The sequence below is a fragment of the Ursus americanus genome, chromosome 3, assembly GCF_024610735.1.
Source record: "Ursus americanus isolate L20-20 chromosome 3, mUrsAme1.1.p, whole genome shotgun sequence".
NCBI lineage: Eukaryota > Metazoa > Chordata > Mammalia > Carnivora > Ursidae > Ursus > Ursus americanus.
This window is the reverse complement of record NC_142129.1, coordinates 45,557,614-45,577,102: the sequence shown is the minus strand read 5'-3', so window position 1 is coordinate 45,577,102 and position 19,489 is coordinate 45,557,614. Positions and strand designations below refer to the sequence as shown.

Below are 19,489 nucleotides of genomic sequence, written 5' to 3'. Positions count from 1 at the left end.
TCTAAGAAAGGGATCTATGTGGAATTTTTTCAAGCTTTAAACACAGAACAACTGGAGGTAGCATAAGGAATAGCAGTCTGAACCCCGAGCGGCTGGCAGAGAAGGGGGTCAGTACAAGCTATGCCTCGTGCCCTGCGAGTAGTCTAAGAACAGTTGGGCAGTAGGTGTCAGTCTAAACCATCACAGCTGGATTAGGTGTGACTGTCTTTGAAAAATGGTCACTCATGATATACCAAGGGGGGGCATGGTGACTCCAGAGTCACTGAGGGGGTGTTTTTAGAAATGTGCCCTCTGCTCCATAGCACTCGAAGTCTGCTTCATCACAGGAGCAAGGAGCTCCGTCTGCTGCCAACACCCGGTCATAGGTGCAAGGTGAGGAAGTCGAGAGTGAAGATTTCGAGCCCACTCACGTGTTCACAGGCTGCCCTGCTAATACTGGTCATCACGTTTCCCAGGAGTCCGGAAGGCTCCTTCCTGGGTGCAGCCCAGCACCAAACTACCAGTCATATTTCCATCGCAGGACCAATAGAAGCTCTAATTTCTTCCTCCGTGCTATTTGCTTTCTATAAATTCACCTCCTAAAATAAACCCTTCATACCATTTTTCCTTTGGATATCAAAATATTTCGAGATGCAAGCCTGTTTTTGCAGCATTTACACATCTTCAATGCACCCTTATACTCCCTCCGCCATACGCCACCAGAGAACTGCCCTGTGATCAGAATGCTTCCAGCTTACGCTTAGCTCTCCGGTGATTTGATCAGATTAAAAGGACCATATGTGTTTTCATTGTGGCCAGTTAAGAAACGATTTTTTTGCCATACACATAAAGGTAGTCTTAGTTATACTCAGATGTCAACACCTTCCGAGATTAGGCCTTACCTTGAAAGCATCACCTGCATACTCATTAAAGTTAATTTATTCATTAAATTATATATGCATGCATACATATAAGGTGATGCCAGGCATGGATCTGAGCAATTTACAGCTTACAACTCAAATTGCACATTTAATCATCTCTGAGCTACCTACTGTTATTATCTACATTTTACGTTTGAGGAAATGAGGCACAAAAAAGTTTAGTGACTTGGCATAAGGTCACCTGGCTGAGAAGGTTTGGAGCAGGAATTTGAACCCACACACCTTAGCCCCAGAGTCTACTCATAACCAAGGAATTCTTAGAAAACAAAAACCTTTCACCGTTTTTAGAGTTTATTTGCCATTTCTAGGACCATGAGGTTTGATAAGCACACAACAACCCAGCAACACGACATTTTCAACTGAAACAGCACATTGCCAATGGCCGTGCTGGCTTCTACACACACTACGGGAGGCGGTGGGAAGCATTTCATTATTGATCGAAATTAAAAATAGAGCTGTATTTCATTTTTATTGTGGTAAGACTGAAATAAAAAAAGTTAACCTAGAAAAATTTTCAGTTATCTCAAAAAGAAGCTCCTCTCTTCCAAATCATTATTGATATATTACAAAACCTAAACTCTTGTAGCTACGTTATACATGTTAAGATGTAATTTTCTGGGTCTAAATGAATTTATTTAGAGAAAAGCTATGTTATACAATCAAAGTCTTTATTCCTTTGGTTCCTGCCTGTTACAAATAATAATATCTATGATAGAAACAGTACTTTTATTTTAAAACTTTTATTGCTCTTGGCTCAAGGTCAAAATCTCTTCAGAGATTTAACCTAAATTGTGTGTTTTTATGGAATAATGTTCTCTTGTATTTTGGGAAGGATTTAATTCATATCAATAAAGGCCATTAAATGGCATGTTTTAGGCTCCACAGAGAGTGAATCCTTCCTTAATACCTATTAGATGAAGAGTTTTCATTTCCAGCAATGTTACTTAACCACTTAATATGCACATCTGAGAGTTTCTTTAAATATAGCTATGAGATCCACAGAAGACTTTAAAACTTTATATTCATCCAGTTTCTAGTTATGTTTAAAACTTACCTAATTTTTTCCCTAAGGTAAAGTCCTCCTAGTACAAAATGAAACTGATGCAAATAGGGGGAAAAAATGTTTTTGTTTCTCTGTAGCAAAAGTTTGCTTTTTTTCTCATCCCAATCATAAAGGTAATATAATTGGAGGAATTTTGAAAGATAAAGAAAATACAGACATTGGTCTGTTTCCTTGCATTGATTTCCATGCACATTTGGATTTTTAAATATATTTGAAAGCATAGTACAATTGTAATTTTGTATCCTACTTTTTTTACATGGCATATTACAGCCATGTTACTGTACATTCTTGCACACATCATTCTTGATTGTTGCTTCAGTGCCATACTTTATTTAGCTATTTCCTAAAGTTAGGCTAGGCACCATATATTCCATTTTTAATATTAGAAATCATGCTAAGAATGCCGTTCTGTATTTAGGATCATTTCCTTAGGATAGATTCTTAGGAATTGAATTACAGAGCCTTAAAGATATTAATATTTTGAAACTCTTGATGCACATGTCCAAATTACTTTCTAAGATGATTTTAACCATGTATATTGTCTGACAGTTTCCTGCCTGCATTTGATATGCTTTTTAGCGTGTGTGTGTGTGTGTGTGTGTGTGTGTTCGTGTGCGTGTGGTTTAGCTTGTACAGCCTGGGAGAGCATGGATGTGGACCAGATCTGGTGTTGCATAGTGGAAAGAGCTTGAACCTACAGTCCACAGACCTGGATTTTTCTCCTGGTTCTACAACTAACTACGGGAATCTGTGCAGCTAACCTGCTGTTCTGCTGTTTGTAAAATGGGAAGATTGGACTGGACCAGACACATTCATTTATTTAGAAACCACTGTTGAGTGCTCTTGATAGTTCTTTTTTCTGAAGAGATTAGAAAATATGGATGCAGAAAATCCTTTCTGAGGACGTTGCATCCTCCTGGGGGACAAATATGTGGATGCAGAATCACACGGAATTTAGGAATAGAAACTATGGAGCAGTGGATCTTTGTTCAACTCCTACTTATTAGTTGTACAAGCTTGAGTAGTGAAAGCCCTCTTAGCTTCGGTCTCCTCAGTTATGCAATGGGGATAATACCCATGGCATCAGACAGAGTAAATGAGGCCGTGGTTAATGTGCCTGGCACAATATGTACTCCACAACTGTTGGGACTAGATTTTTCTGGTTTGTTGCTGATGTCATTCTAATATGTTTGTAAGTTTTAAGTGGTGAGGGGCATGTTGCAGAGGCATGGTTTCAGAAGCACAGAGTGTGTTCAGAGAACGGGTGCCCAGTTCTGAGCACCGACACAACGTGGGAAGCAGGAAGAGGTCCAGCCTGAGAGGGAGGTCCGAGTCACTGGCCACATCCAACGTGCTTTCTGCTTCTACTGGCTGTTGTGGCCACTTCACAGGGGTGGAATGGACGCCCCACCCACAATTTCGTTTGGTGTTGGAACTGAGATGCCGCACGCCCATCAAGAGGATATGAAAAGTGTAATTACTCACATAATGGGGTTCCCTGGGGCGAGCAGGACAGACTCCCCAGCAGGTTTAAAAATGGCTGGAGAGAGCTAGAAGGGACAACTGGCTTAAGGTTTTAGGGTGGCGAGGGGGCCACTTGCATGGTTTTGACTTCTCACCAGCCTCAAGGGAGGGGGCATCCTGAATGACTTGAAAGCTGTCGGCAGTCAAATACCAAATACCAAAAATGGAGTCAGACTCCTTAGTACAGGGGATATGGTTTTATGATGGATGAAGGAAATCTCAGTGGCTTTCTTCCCTTCTGAAAAGGGAAAGCAAACCGTCTTTCTCTTGATCCCACCTCTCCCCACCCCTTCCTGCTGCCCCCCCCTCCCCCCGGCTCACAGTGCTCTCCAGTACTGATTCTGCAACACTCCACTGCAGTTGCACTCCTCCCTTTCTCTCTCAAAGCTTCCGCAATCAGGTCCCCCCCCCCCCCGTCACTCGTTGGGGACTGCTGCTGTCAAGGTGATCACTGACTCTCAAGGTGCCAGATCCTGTGGTTCATTCTCAGTCAGTATACCTGGCCTATCAACAGCACTAGATAGAATTGATTATCTCTTCAGTCAGCTTCCAGAATACCAAATTTGCCTTCTCTTCCTCTTTGGCCAGTTCCTTCTGAATTTCCTAACCTCATAATCGGGAGTGCCGCAGGCTCCAGCTGGGGCCTCTGCTGTTCTCTATGTCCTTGACTCCCTTGCTGTTAACCCCTCTCCCCGTGGTAACTCCCGGGGTTATATCTCCAGCATCTATCTCCCTCCGGAACTCCATGTTTCTTTTCTTTTTTTAAAGATTTTATTTATTTTGAGAGAGAGAGAGAGAGCAGGGGAAGGGGCAGAGGGGGAGAGAGAAGGACAAGCAGACTCCACTCTGGGCGCAGAGCCAGACATGGGGCTCACTCTCACCACCCTGAGGTCATGACCTGAACTGAAACCAAGAGCCAGAGGCTTAATGGACTGAGGCACCCAGGCGCCCCTGAAACTCCCAAGTTTCTGTGTCCAGCTGCCTACTCCTTACTAAACACAGCAAATGGAGTTCCTGACTTTCTCCCGCACTCTTGCCCCTTTTGTGATCTTCTTCTTCTCGTTTATTTTTTTAAAGATTTATTTATTTATTCTAGAGAGAGAGGAGAGCTCACACAAGTGAGTGGGGGAGGGGCAGAGGGAGAGAATCCCCAAGAGGACTCCCTGCTGAGCACAGAGACTGATCCCACAGCCCATTAGGTCACGACCCTGGCCAAAACCGAGAGTCAGATGCCCAGCCGACTGAGCCACCCAGCTGCCCCCTCCATCCTCTCATTTCATGGAAACTTTATCTGTTTAGTTCCTCAGGCCCCAAACTGTGTCGTTACCCTGGACTCCTCTTTTTGTCTTATACTTCACATCCAATCTGTCAGCTAATCCTTTGAACTCTGCCTTGAGAAAATACCCAGAATCTGACCACCACCCATCATCTCCACCACTCCTAGCCTGGTTCGAATCTCTGTCTTCTCCTCGCCGGGATTTCCACAATAGCCTCCTAGCTGGCCTCCCTGCTTCCGCACCTTCAGCCTCCTGTGGGCCTCAACACAGCAGGCAGAGCAGTGCTTTTTAAAGTAATTCAGTTTATACCACAAATCCACGCAAGGCCTTGCAGTGGCTGCTCACATCACTCAGAGTGAAAGTGGGAGTCCTTACTCTCTCCTGCAAGGCTCTGGGCATCTCGCCTCATCTCCCAGTACACGCTGCTCTAGCCTCTCTTCATCTTTGCTGTTTCCTGAACATGCCAACCTCACTCCTGTCTCAGGGCCTTTGCATGTGCTGTACCCTCTGCGTGGAAGGCTCTTCATCCAGATATCAGCATGGCTCACCCCATCACCTCCTGCCAGTCTTTTCCCAAATGTCACCTTTTCAGTGAGGCCTCTCCCGACCGTCCTGCTTTAAATTGTACCCTCCATTTCTAGCCTATATTCTCACTTTATTTTTCTTCATAGCACTTATCCCTTCCTAGAATAATCTATAATGTACTTATTAGTTTTGTTTATGTCTGCTCTCCAAGAGAGCGGAGATTTTTGTCAGTTGTTCACTATCCCATTGATGTTAAACAGAGTCTGATATATAATCAGTGTTTAATAAATTTTTGTGGAAGGAGGAAGGAAAGGAAAGGAAAGGAAAGGAAAGGAAAGGAAAGGAAAGGAAAGGAAAGGAAAGGAAAGGAAAGGAAAGGAAAGGAAAGGAAAGGAAAGGAAAGGAAGGAGGAGGGGGAGGGGAGGGGAGGGAAGGGAAGAGAAGGGAAGGGAAGGGAAGGGAAGGGAAGGGAAGGGAAGGGAAGGGAAGGGAAGGGAGAAGGAAACAACCATGTTTGAAACATTCCAAGAATAATATGTTGCAGTAGAACAGAGCTGAGGTCAAAGGGGATGTGGTCATCTCATACCGAGCTCTCCCTCTGGAGCACTCATGCTCGCACATCAGCATGACGGTCTGTCTTCCAGAGCAGGCGGACTGGTAGAAGTGTCTGCATCCCCACGCAGACTCTGACGTTCCATCTGGCCAGGAGCTAAGGGTCATATACTTGGCATGAGGCTGGCCCACACACAGATACGAGGACCAGTTGTAGACTATGAAGATCCCAGTCACCACGCACACAGGAGACCAGAAACAAGCTTAGAGTCACATTCGGAATTTGCAGGCATCCCCATTCAGAAGCGCCGGCTTCCCAAACAGCCAGGAGCCGTGCCGGGCAGGTGCCGCCGCGGCTGCGACTGCGCCCGAGAGAGTCTGTTTGGGGGATTGCTCCCTGTGCAAACCCGGGAGGGGATTTGAGGTATTTTTTGTGAAATCTTGAAAAGCCGTTTAATCGGAGTCTTTGTCCTTTGTAACATAGGAGAGTTTGCATGCAGAAAACAGCCGGTCAGTTCGATTTTTTTTTTTCTTTCAACAAAGGTGCACCTTACTCCCATTGCTTACCAAAGAACCTGGTGGAAAAGCAGCTGGAGGCTCTGTTTGGCACATTGTGCTCTGCAAATGGCCAGGCTGCAGTGTGACAAGAAATGTAATTCAGCAAACCTATTGCCTCTGGCAGCGATTTCTCGGGCTCGGCCGAGTGAGCCCCAGTGGCAGGGAGAGGGGAAGAGACGCACTTGGGTTCTGCTCTGCAGTTGGGCGCCAAAGCCAGAAATTGAGCATCTTTGACTTTTGTAATAAAATCCATAAGGCAGGGGCGCCTGGGTGGTTCAGTCGTTAAGCGTCTGCCTTTGGCTCAGGGCATGATCCCAGGGTCCTGGGATCAAGCCCCACGTCAGGCTCCTCCGCTGGGAGCCTGCTTCTTCCTCTCCCACTCCCCCTGCCTGTGTTCCCTCTCTCGCTGGCTGTCTCTCTCTCTCTGTCAAATAAATAAACAAAATCTTAAAAAAAAAACAAAACCCATAAGGCAATCATTTGGGGCACCTACTTCTTTGGCCTGAAGTGGGAAGGTACATGTCAGCAAGGAAATACAAAGAAAAGGAAACGAATGTGGAATATGAGAAGAGAAGGAAAACAGCAGCGGGGAACTCTGTAATAGCAGCTTCTCCCTTCTCTGGGTCTTAGTTTTACAAAAGGGGACCTAAAATATTCTAAAGCAATTTTAAGGCACGTGATTCAACAAATGCTCCATTCTCTCAAAAATAAGATGCCAGACCGTCTTAAACTTGGCATTTAAGAAATCTAAGAGTCTTAAAGTTCTTGTGCAAGCAAGGGGAGGGCTACACTGATGTGTAACTCTATTTTTCCCTCTTTTGTAAACCGTGCAAAAACAAAGCAATGAGAGCTACATGCTGAAATGTGTGAGACGCTTGACACGACCTAGGGAGTCTCTCTCTAACCCACAGGATTGTCTGTGTCCACGTGTGAGCCGTCTGTGAGAAACATCAGTAATTAAGCCAGAACCGTTGACCCCCATAAAACAGCTGGGGGGTGCGATGGTAACATTACACACTCGGTCAACCCCAGAAGTATCCGAGTATTTATTTGCGTCTAAACAAGGTACTTGGGTCCGTTTTAGAGACCACACGGGCCCTGCAGGTTGGGGTGACCGCTGACTGCTGTGGAGGAGGGGAAATGAGTCATAAAAGGCAGCGAGACCGGTCCTTCCGCCCTTTCGCATCCCTCGTGTCCAGAGTGGCCATCTGTCCCTGCAGAACAATGGGAGCGGCAGCTGGGCATGTTGTGCCATCAGAAATAAAGGCCCCTTCTCCTCGGAGCAGAGCGCAGCCGTTTTGGAGGTCACCGGCAGTTTTAGAAGCCAGGCGGGGTGGCCGTCAGGCCCTGAGGCTTCGATGGACTCAGACGAAGCCGGGGTTCTGCAGCTCTGACCGCGCGTGGGCGGGGGGGGGGGGACGGCAGGGTCCCCACCCGCTCTCTCTCCTTGCCTTAGCGCTCATGGGGAGGAGCTTGCGGGCCAGCCACATCCTTGTGTTATCTTCCTCTTCTTTGGGGGCTACAAACCATAAGCAGAGAAGCTAGCAAACACCGGGGCAGTGCTTAGGAGCAGCAGGGACGACTTCTCTGGCACCGGTAGAGTTCAGAGTACATGGGACCCATTAGGCTGCGCTTAGAGGCATTAATAAAAAAAAGCCGTCCCTTTGATTATCATTCAGGAATCTGGGTTTATTTCACTTCAAATTTCTGGTTTTTTCACTTGCCAACAGGAATAGAGAGGCAGATCTAGGATGCCACAGAAAACGCCATCATGCCTGCCCCATATCCACCAGCCCCATATATGTACGTGTATGTGTATGCATGTCCACAAGTGTGCATGTGTATATTTTTCATTTGGGGCTGACTGAATGCCGGCAGCATTTTACCGAGTGGCCCTGGGCAGGATTTAATGTTTTGTGGCTTTGGGGAAATAACATGTAGCCCAGACTCATCACCCGACTTCGGAACCCCAGACATACGTGTGGGAACTGAACAGAAGGTCTGAGAACACGCTGACTCTGTAAAATCGTAAGTCATTTGATGAAAGGCAAGGAAAGTAGAAAGACTGCAAAAAAAGGTGGGTGTTTGTTTTCATGCAACAGAAGTTTCGTGAGTGCCAAACTGGTGTTGGTCTCATGCTCATCACTGGAGACTTGTTCATAGAGGAACTTTGGGCAGTGCCCCCTTTTAAAAGTTTCGGAAGAGCCCCCAGGAACAGGGAGGAGAGCCGTCCTTGGGTCCGTGAGTTGTGAGCGGCACCACTGCTGATTGGCTACAGCTCAAGCGTCAGGGATTCCCATGGACAGAAAACCAAGACACTGGATTCTGTTCCCCTGGACATGCCTGTTAGGACCTCAGTTTCCTTAACCGTAAAGTGAGAGTAATGACACCCACTCTACCTTCTTCATAGAGGAAAGAGATGATACATTGTACCCCACAAATATCCGATGCTACTTTTAATGTTACTCCAGTGCCAAACCTGGTTGTGTCTCTGAGGGCCTGACCCTGCAGGTTCTCCCTGTTTTCAGGGCCCCAGCCTGTGACACGAGAGATCTGACAGCTTCATCAAAGGGAAGCCCAAAGTGCATGGCCCCTGGACTTTATATCAGAGACTCACCAGAGTAAATTGACTGGATAGATAGTGATGATGATAAGCCTCTCCAGTGGTCCTTTGACCTCAAGATACTTTATAGCCATGGACAGTCATTCATTCATTCCTTCAGCAAAATTTAGTAAGAGCCTACTTTGTGCCAGGTGCAAGGTATGACCCTGGGGTCTTATTCATGCTGACAGCACACACAGCACCTGATGTCATAAAGCTAGAAGTCTAGAAGGGGTCATGGACAATAATTTTAAAAGCATACTCATAATTTATGTTATAAATTCTCAAGACGACAGGAAGAAAGTGGTGGGAGGCAAAGCTGGAGAGGGGCAGGAGCCTACACAGGCCCCAGTAGGCCTTGGTATGGAGTTTTGCTTTTAGCATAACAATCCATGGAGGTTTTAAGTAGCACAGTGGGGGGTGGGGGTGGCATAGAAACATGATGACAGTGTGTGTTTGAAGAGGTATGGATTCCGCTGTGGGAGGGGAGGATGTTCAATAGCATTTAGCACTTGCATACATCCGTCTTCTCTAACAGTTCCCCTGGATTGAAGCACTTGAGATTAGTACAGCAGCTTTCAATGCCAGGACTGTATTAAAGCCTCTGGACGATTTTGTTTAAAGTTCAGGGTCCATTCCCAGAAATGTGGACTTAACTGGTCATAGATGGAGCTTGAGCACGGCTTTTGTTTGTTCCCAGGTGATTCTAAATATCATCAAGGTTGAGACCCATAGATTCAGCGGAAAGCACAAAAACAGGTCCTCAAAGTATGGAACCAACGTCAGCATCACATGGAAACCCGTTAGAGATGCAGCTTATTAGACATGATCTCCCGCTGACTGAGCCAGAAATGCTAAGGCTGGGGCCCAGCAGTCTGTGTTTGCACAAGCCTTCTGGGGATTCCGAGGCTGCCCCGGTGCGAGAACAACCAGCTGCCGACGTGTTGCAGGCAAGAGAAGCCGGAGCTTGGATCTGATTCTAGATCTAGCTGTAGAACAGCCCCGTCACGGGGAGGAGTGGAGGGGGCGCAAATCGTGAACTTCTCTGACCCTCGGTTCTCACCTTAAAAACAGCAGGCAGGATTGGAGGGGCTCAAAGGTTGTCTATGATGTTAAGGATTTATTATCTAGGGACACTAAACCCAACAAAGTTGTATAGTGTACTTTTACAAACTCCGCATTTTTATATGATGGAAATAGAATGTAATCGTTGTTAGGAAACTTAAAAAGTACAGAAACGAATAAAGAAGAAGAAAAATGTCAATTAAAATTACTTCACCCAGAGATGACTGCTGCTTATCTCCAACGGTTTAGTGTGTTGGAGATGTGCTGGTGGGTTTTCTTCTGATATTTTCTGTGTCATCTAATTAACAAAAGTGGGAACCATACTATATATATATAGTTCAAGAGCCTACTTCTTTCCGAACATTATTATATCAGGAGCATATCCCTTCATCGTTAAAAGTTATCCTAATCATCTTTAACTTATAATATTCTGTTACATGTTTACACCATAATTTAACCTCTCCCCTCTCCTGGATGTGTAAGCCTTTTCTCATTTCTCAGTATTATTGTTATGATGACTATCTATGTATCTTCTCTATCTAATTCATCTGAAGATCTTTCTTTTTTTTTTTTTTTTTTTTTTTAAAGAGAGAGAGGCAGGGAAAGGGCGGAGGGGGAGAGAGAGACTCTTAAGCAGTCTTCATACCCAGCGTGGAGCCTGATACGGGGCTCGATCTCACGACCCTGAGACTGTGATCTGAGCCAAAATCAAGTCAGACAGTTAACTCACTGAGCCACCCAGGTGCCCCATGTCTGAAAACCTTCTTAAGAGAATCCTAGAAATAGAACCATTGGATCAATGCACATGAGACATTTGATACATTGCCAGCTTTCCCCCCAGACAGGAGCTGCCTCATCCAAACTCCAGCCGTCCGTCAGAGAGCTCTCCTCGGACGCCCTCGCCAGCATGAGTAGGACTGAGTTTCACTGCCTGTACTGCCACGGGGCAGCGGCTGCCTACAGCTGCACGGTAGTATTTGCCGCCAGGGTATATCGCTCAGGCTGTCACCCCCTAAGGGGGACTCAGACTCAAGGGACAGACGAGAGGGGCCCCAGGAACACAAGGGCTGGGGCTGGAATAGTGGAGAGAGACTCTTCAGGGACGGGTGATGACATTTTCAATGAACCTCCTTTAAAATGCGGAGTGGAACTTACTTGAAATCTATGGAAGAATGTCAGGTTGATGATAAATCGCGTTTTCTAGAAATTGGTACCAATAAGGCAGAATGTCATGGTCCCCGGAGGTGGGGCTGCCTGAGCCAGGCGAGGAGGGGCCCTGGGCTGGATGAACTTCTGAGGTCCCCACTGGGCTTATGATGTTAGGTGACTAAAGTCAGCACAGAGGGAAGGGTATTCCTCCTTCTCCCACCGTCCCTCTCTCCTGGGCACTTTGCACACACACCAGCACCCCAATGGGCTTCGTTTTCCCACACCTTCCTGCCCCCTACCCCATCTTCGCTCCCTTGTCTTCATCTGACAACCTTCCACGGCCTTCTTGTTACCTGATTCTTTCTTGGATTCAGGATCCTCATCATAGAAAGAAGGACAGTGAGAGGCCATAAAAAGTAGAACCCAAACCCTTATTTATAAAAAGGAAAAAGGAAGTGGTGAGCTTATTACATTATTTATTTATAGCCCCACCTACTTCCAAAAGTATCTTAAGTCGTGCCTGCTTTGGAAGAGGTCTCAGGGAAAACAAAAGTCTCCTCTTTCAAAAACAGACCAGGGAGCACCAGCCCTGGGAGTTGGTAATGGTGAACAGTGGGAAAGAGAGTAATTTGGGCCTTTAATCCCTGGGTATTTTTTAATGTGGACATTTGAATGGGCCGTGTCCAGGGTGATTAAAAGCATAGATTTATTGTGTATCCAAAAGAACTGAAAATAGGTGTTCACACAAAAGCTTGTTAGCACTATTCACAATAGCCAAAAGGTAAAAACAGTGCAAGTGTACATCAACAAAGTGTATTGTGCCCAGACAATGCAGTATTAGTCAGGAAAAGATCGATGAAGGTAGTGATCCATGCTACAGCACTGAGGAACCGGGACAACATTTTCCTAAGTGAAAGAACAGTCACAAAAGGCCATGTATTATATGATTCCATTTATATTAAATGTTCAGAACTGGGAAATTCATGGAGATAGAAAGCAGACTGGTGGCTGCCAGGGACCAGAAGGAGAGGGGCTGGTGAGGGACTGCTTACTGAGTGTGGGGTCTCATTGTGGGTGATGGGAACGTTCTGGATAGTAGTAAGATTGCAGAGCATCGTGAATATATGTAATGCCGCTGAACTGTACACTTAAAATGGTTCAAATGGTAAATTTTATGTTATGTGTATTTAATCACAATCAAAAATAAACTTGTTCTTAGCAATAAATAAATAAATAAAAGCCTAGACCTAGTTAGTTGTACCTGTGTTCTAATCTCAGCTCTACCACTTACCAGCTGTGTGACCTTGGGCCAGTCATTTAAACTCCCAGTTCCCGTCTCCTCATGTGTAAAGTGGGGATAATTATAACCGTCCTACCTTATAAATCTTACATGAGTCCGTGTATGTAAAGTCCTTAGTACAATACGTGGCACATAGGAAGCAATGCTGTGAATATATGTTTTATTAATATAACCCAGGTATTCTCCACTGTGGATAGTTTTGCCCCAGAGGAAAAACTTGGCAATGTCTGGAAAGATTTTTGATTACTACAGTTAGGGGTTCTGATGGCGTCGGCGAGTAGAGACAAGGGATACACTAAACGTCCTACCCTGCTCAGAACAGCCTCCCACAACAAAGAATCATGTGGTCCCAAATGTCAGTAGTTCCAAGGTTGAGAATCCCTGCTTGAAACAGAGCATGTAGGGAAATGTGCTTCCTCTAAAGAATGTGTAGACAAAAATAGGTCAGACAGAAGTTTTTGTTAGAAAGGATTGTCAGCCGAAGTATGAAACATCCACCCTGTATAGGGCACACGTATCTATCAGTCACTGTGGGGGACAGAAAAGAAACCGGGGCGCTGTCCTTGAGATGCCTGGGTAAAGAAGAGCTCTGTGTGATGGAGTTCTTTAAGAGGGAAATTTTACCAAGAGATGTTTGTAATCATTTTTCCTGGAGCAAGAGGGTGATCTGGGGTCATCCACACTGCTCACAATAATGCTCGCTCAAATGCCAGCCCTTCTGGTTCCTTGTCAAGATGCATCTTAAGTGACCAGTGTGTGGTTCCTTCACGTGTCTGAATGTGTCTTGTGTCTGGGTAAATTCTATGGAACAAATATCTGCAAAAGAAACCACTGTCACGAACAGAAGTAAAAATTACTTGTTAAAAGTAAAGGCACAGACAAAAGAGAAAATATTAGATTTCCTTGTATTCAACCACCCATATACCGAAAGGAAAAGGAGACCCTTTTTGCCCACTTTCCATTCAAAGTGTTGTGTTATTAGACTCTGAAACCATACATCCACACAATTAGCCTAGTTTAGTTCACGGAGTCTGTTCCACCCAGAATGGCTCACCATCAAAAGGTCTCTGTGGGCCGGCTAGCAGTGAAGGCTTGGGAAGGGACCCTATTCCTTCTCTCTGTCTTTCTGCCTTTAGGCTAAGGATTGCAAGCCTTTCAAAGATACACCATGCTTCCACTCAACCCCCGTGAGTGGCAGATGTCCTTTATGATTGGGCAATGGGAAGGAGGCGGCTGGTGGGGCCCATCAAGAGGGCTGATCCCTGGAGGTGGAGGTCCTTGGAAGCTAACACACGGTGATGGGGGATCATAGGATGGGCGGGAGACCCCACCCCGGACAGTCACCTTTGCACAGCTGCCTCTACAATGCCCGCCTCCCGTAGGTACAAGTACTTCCAGCAACTTACATTTATTCAGTGCCTGCTATGGCAAGGAATTTTATTAGATACTCGTGAAGGGGAAAGAGAGGTGAATCAGACATAGAGCCTGTCACAGTGACTTCTCCATAGGGCAGGGACAAGTATAAATCACTCTAATAGAAGATAGAAAGGGACAAATGAAATCAGGAAAATGTGAGGAAAACCCTATGGGATTGTGGGGGAGAGAGTTGGCCTCCTGTGGGCAGTGTGGAGAAGCCTTTTTGGAGAGGGTGGCATCTGAGTTAGAATGTTGTTGAGCGTGTGGGCATGTCGCACGATCTGGAATATGCTAGAGGACGGAGCCAGCTACTGAGGTGAAGGGTGTGTGGGAGAAGAGGATATGTAGGATTTGTGGAGGGGAGTGCAGGCAAATGGAGGAGCTGGGTAGATTGAGACAAGCTCACGAAAAACCTGCAATGCCACGATGCCCTCAGGCCGTGGAGGGTCACTGACCTTTTCTGAGCAGGTGTGACCGACTAAGAAGAATACTGTGCAGCTGTGTGTACGGCGTGTGTGGAGATGCTTTGGGGCAAGAATGGGAAGGGGGGCAGACCTGGCCAGCATTTCAGACAAAGCAGGACACGATGGCAGGCTGGGGCACCACCTCAGCTTACCTAGGCAGGACTTGGTGGTCAGGAACACAGGTGCTGGACACCGATATCTGGGGTTCGAGTCCTGGGCTATGCCACTTCTGCCAATGGCCTGTCCTTGGGCAACTTGCTTCGCCTCTCGGTGCCTCAATCTCTTCATCCAAAATATGGGAGTAAAAGTCTTGTTTCTCATGCACATGAGCTGAAAAGTAAGTGAGTAAGTGCAGTTAACACATTCTGAATGTCATCTGGCACAACATAAGTGATCTTGCTTAACAGTTCAGTATAAACATTGGCTCTTAGGGGCGCCTGGGTGGCTGAGTCGGTTAAGCATCTGACTCTTGGTTTCGGCTCAGGTCATGATCTCAGGGTCATGAAATCCAGCCCCACATCAGGCTCCGTGGAGGGTGCGGTATCTGCTTAAGATTCTCTCTCACCCTCTCCCTCTGCACCCTCTTGGCTCCCCCTCTCAAAAATAAGGGAAAAAAATGGCTCTTATTATTACCGAAGGTAACAAGGATGATCTGGAAGGATGCACTTCTGAACCGAAGTGGAATGATGGTAATTGTCAGGAATAAAGAATTCTACAGGAAAACACCGACCTTGCATTATTCCTCACAAGGCTGCTGCAGGGCCTGGCATGTGGGGCCCTGTCTAGTAGAGGCCAGGATGGCTTCCATGGACTGGGCGTTCACGTAATGGTCTATCTACATTCTCCTCGCTTTCTAGTTCCGACAGCATTGATTTCACCGTCAGGCATTAGCTGCATTAAACCTTATCAGCAGATCAGGAGTAGTCCCAAGGCTGCTACAGTGAAGGGACTTGGGACCGGAAACTTTGGTCTCAAGGGAAAGCATCAAACAGATGATACTTTTAAGAACATGGGGAGCCTCGGGCTTGGGTGTTAACAGAATAAACATTGAAGATGTCATATTTAAAATAAAGGCAACTTTGACGTTTTGGTTTTAGTTAAGGAACATTCTCTTGTCTGTGTGTGCAGGGATTGTTTAGAGTTGGAGGGGAAAAGAAAGACTGCAGAGTGTCTTGGAGCAGGACCTCCTCCTCTTACGTTGAAACTCTGGCTGTAGAACTCAGAGCTAAAATGCTCTTCTCTTTTTCTGTGCCCCATTCAGTGTTCAGACTGTTCTAATTTAATGCATGCATAAGAATCAAAATTAAGCTTCAAGAGCTAGGGCAGTTGGTTTTTTTGTTTGTTTTTTTAAGAGAGGCAGGCTTTATCCCTGTGAGATTAAACAATCATCAGGGTCTAAAGGTTTAATCTGCCTGAGTTCAGCCCAGGATGGCGTTCAGAGCCCCAAAATATTTGGATGCAGCCCCAGGCTTTGAACATCAGAACCAGTTGGTGTGTGTGCGTGTGGTGTGTGTGTGTGTGTGTGTGTGTGTGTGAGTGAAATGTGCAAGCAAGCACGCACGAGAGGTCTCTCCTGGGGCAGGAGGAATAAAGCTGCCTGCCTGGCTGCCTCCACCGCGTCCTCCGTGGCGCTGGATACGGCTTGTGGGGACTGCTGTGCCCATGAATGTGTGCCATTGTTCCAGGCACACGTCGGCCCGAAGAAATAGCACAAAACAAGCCCCGTCCTTATTCAGAGGCAGAGCCCCCTCCATCACTCACCCCAGCCCGCCCAGGTCACATGCCGGAGGCCTCTGCAGACAGGACGCAGCTGCCTCAAATCTGCTGCGACCCTTAGCCGCGCTTGGCAAAACCTGACCGCGCCGAGCCCTCGCAGGGGAGACTAGAAAGATGTGGGGTCGGGGCGCTGTGCTCTCCGAGCAATGCTGGCTGGAAAATGAGAAGAAGTGTGCTGTGGTTCGGAAGCCTAAGCCAGGCAGGAAGCGCCAGGAGCTGCTGGCCGTGGCCTTGGGGGTGAAGGTGGGAGTCCGAGGCGCTTTGCTTTGGCCCCCTCTCAAACTCTTTGCCTGTTCACAGATCTCGTCCCTGGTCCGAAGGGCCGCCCTCACGCACAACGACAACCACTTCAACTACGAGAAGACACACAACTTCAAGGTAAGCAAGCCTCCGCGCTCTTTCTTCTGTTCTTAAGGGGCAGGTGGCGAGCTGTGGTTGAGGGATTCCGTCCCGTCCTTGTCCGTGAAGTAATGAGACAGCACGTTCCGTGGCTTTCCACGTCCGCTACGTGCACCACGCACGTGACACCGCCGCTTTGTGCCACGCTGGGCCTCAGACAGCAGTTTGTTGATGCCGACACCTAGAAACACGTCTGTGTGTGTTGGCTTAGTGCTGGAGCCCCGGGCCCGTTTGCTGTTCCTACCGCTGGCCCCCGAGCCGGCGGCAGAGCGCGCCCCGTCTCTGGCCCCGAGAGCTCTTCGGGCGAACGGCGAGCCGTACTTTTCCACTCAGCGTAGCTGTAGAGTGTGGCTGTCTCTGAGCAACAGAGAACAGTTGCCCATTTCACAGTCTGTGTTTCGTCTTTGTTCTCGGGGATACTAACTCCTTTGGTTTATGTGTAGACAGCTGTGAAAGCACACGAGCACAGGAGATACCATCCAGAAGCTTTGTTTGCGCTCCGGGTACAGGGGGGCACCGCGGCAGCCTTGCCAAGCTCCCTCCCGGTGCAGCCTTGATCCTGCTCACCAGACCAGACAAAAAGATACGGAAAGTGGGGGGAGCTTTCGTGGTGATTGCCATGTGTGTGTATCAGCTGGAAACCCTGCTGTCTTCATTGCGGACTAGCATCAGAAACCACGGCCCGCTTCCTTTGCCCTCATGTGCCTTCCAAGAAGGGCTGCAGGAGATTCTGATGCCAAATTGCCGGGCCAGGGATGCTGTTGAGTGGAGGAGAGATGAGATGGAGTTCGAGGTTTTACCCCAGCAAATGCGCTGACGATTTGGAAGTTGGAGAGAGTAGAGATGAAGGATCCAGGAAGAAAAGAGGAGCAGGGGCAGTAAATTGTGAATTGCTTTTTTTTTTTTTTTAACTCGCTTCCTTTAGGACCAGTAGCCCGAGTAACTATTGGAACTTTCTAGAAAGCCCTTTGTCAGAGGTGACCAGGGAAACCTCTTTCATTCTGTCGCTTTCCAGTTCTTCATAAGGACAAGTATGTGTCTATTCAATATACATTCGTGTCAGTTCGGTCTGTTTGCCCTGCTGCTGTTTTTAGAAAGCGAGCGGCTCGGGCATTTGCATGCTATAATTGAGCTGAGGAATGGAATTATCCAGGCCTCCGTATTTAGCATGAGGATGCAGAATTGCATTATATAGATCCTCATAGATGCCAGGACTCTTGATATTTCTGCCATTGCTGAAGAGTGACAGGTCTGATTGGCAGCATAGAAAGCCTTTATGTTTTTTCTCGTTTCTGTTTTCTGTATTTACCCTTATTAATTTTTTTTGCCTTAAGAAAGTGTTTTTTCTGACTTTGGGTGGAAATCCTGAATCTTTGCGTCCTGCAGATGCACCCCCATGAATTGGGAGGAGGGATCTTCTTGGACTTGCAAATTCTTGTCCCTCCTCTTGAAAATTCCAACTCTTTCGGCTTTCAGATGCGATTGGAATTAGGCCCTTACTGAGATATGTGTTTGCATGGGGAGAGCTTCTCCCTCTGTATACTGTGTCTGAGCTTGTGTGCAAAACACACGAGCATATCCAGTTGATGGACACTTCCAAAACTGACTTCAGTTTTTAAATCTCAGATCTCTGAAGGGGAAACAAAGACATTTGAAGTAAAAAGATAACTGAAACTCATTTTCTTAAATAGTGCTGTTGCTAACACGATCTATATTAATTGCCTATCACTGGAACCCATCAACAGCTTTTTCAGTGTTTGCTTGAAAAGTCAATATCTGTTTGGTGTGACCTCTTCTCACACAGCTATCGAGAGAAGAAAAGGCAGAGAGCAGACAAGTTGTTAGAGGAAAATACATAAGCCAGACAGAGCATTTCTCTTCCGTGTTTTAAATAGATATCTTTGAGACATAGCAGACCCTTGAGTCTCTGTGTCCCTTGATTGTGGCTTTCAATGGTACTGCTCGTGCCACTGTCCTTAAGAATGAGTGGCAGGGCCAGGAGGGGGTGGTTCCCTCTGTCACTCCTCGCCCCTGCCACCCTCATTCAGCCCTCTCCCCACCCCCAACTAATTTTAAGTGGGAATTTTGCGTGGTCTTTAGAGGAATCCTCTAAAAGCTGGTCAGTGCTATAAATAGAGCAGTGGGTTTTCAGTAACACACCACCGACTTAACTAAACAAAGAAAACTGTTATCAAAGGCCCCCTGCCATCTGCTTGGAATTAGTGTAAAATTAAGACCTAAAACACAAATTTGCTCTTTATGCTAACATCTAATAGGTTTTGAAACTCTCTTGATTTGTAATTTGGGTTCTTATTTGAGAGTACTATGTCTGGCATAAAGTAAGTGTTCATTAAAAACAAATAATCACATTTTCATGATTATCAGTAAATAAGCTAAGCCTGGTCTGCACTCTCGCCTAGGGGCTCGTATGAGAGATTCCAGTCTGTCAGCAGACCTAACGCCTCACCCCACAACAAGATTTTCTGCCCCGTTAAGGACTACTTCCCCAGGTAAAAAGCTGTCTCCTGGCTCTCCCCAGCAACTTCATCAAGAGGAATGAATAGAAACTCCCGCCCCTATACAGACTGGGAACTTATGCTCCATTCTTCCAGAAAGCTCTCCCCGGCACTGCGCCTGACTGCCTGCCTACTGTCCTTGCTTTCTAAAGAAAGCACGTCTAGGGAAAGGAAAAGACAAAAGGTATCTCTGGGAACAGGAACTTTTGGAAGCAAATTAAAGTTAGGCTTCATCTCCTGCAATAGTTGTGTGCTTTTCAACACAGGATGCAGGTGCCGCTCTTGCTCCCTGAAGTCGCCGGGATTACTTGCAGGTACTGGGAATCAGGAGGTATTTGTTGAAGAAATTATGAAATTGACAGGATTCTCTCTGAAAGGAAAAC

General features: G+C 46.6%; 1 protein-coding gene across 1 annotated transcript in view; it reads left to right on the top strand.

Annotated features, from left to right (window-relative positions):
- Nucleotides 1-19,489, top strand: part of CHN2 (chimerin 2) — a 283,809-nt gene that overhangs the window by 234,739 nt on the left and 29,581 nt on the right. The window contains exon 7 of the mRNA XM_045792953.2: nucleotides 16,492-16,569. Coding sequence (XP_045648909.1) covers nucleotides 16,492-16,569 — 78 coding nt within the window. The remainder of the gene's footprint in view (nucleotides 1-16,491; nucleotides 16,570-19,489) is intronic.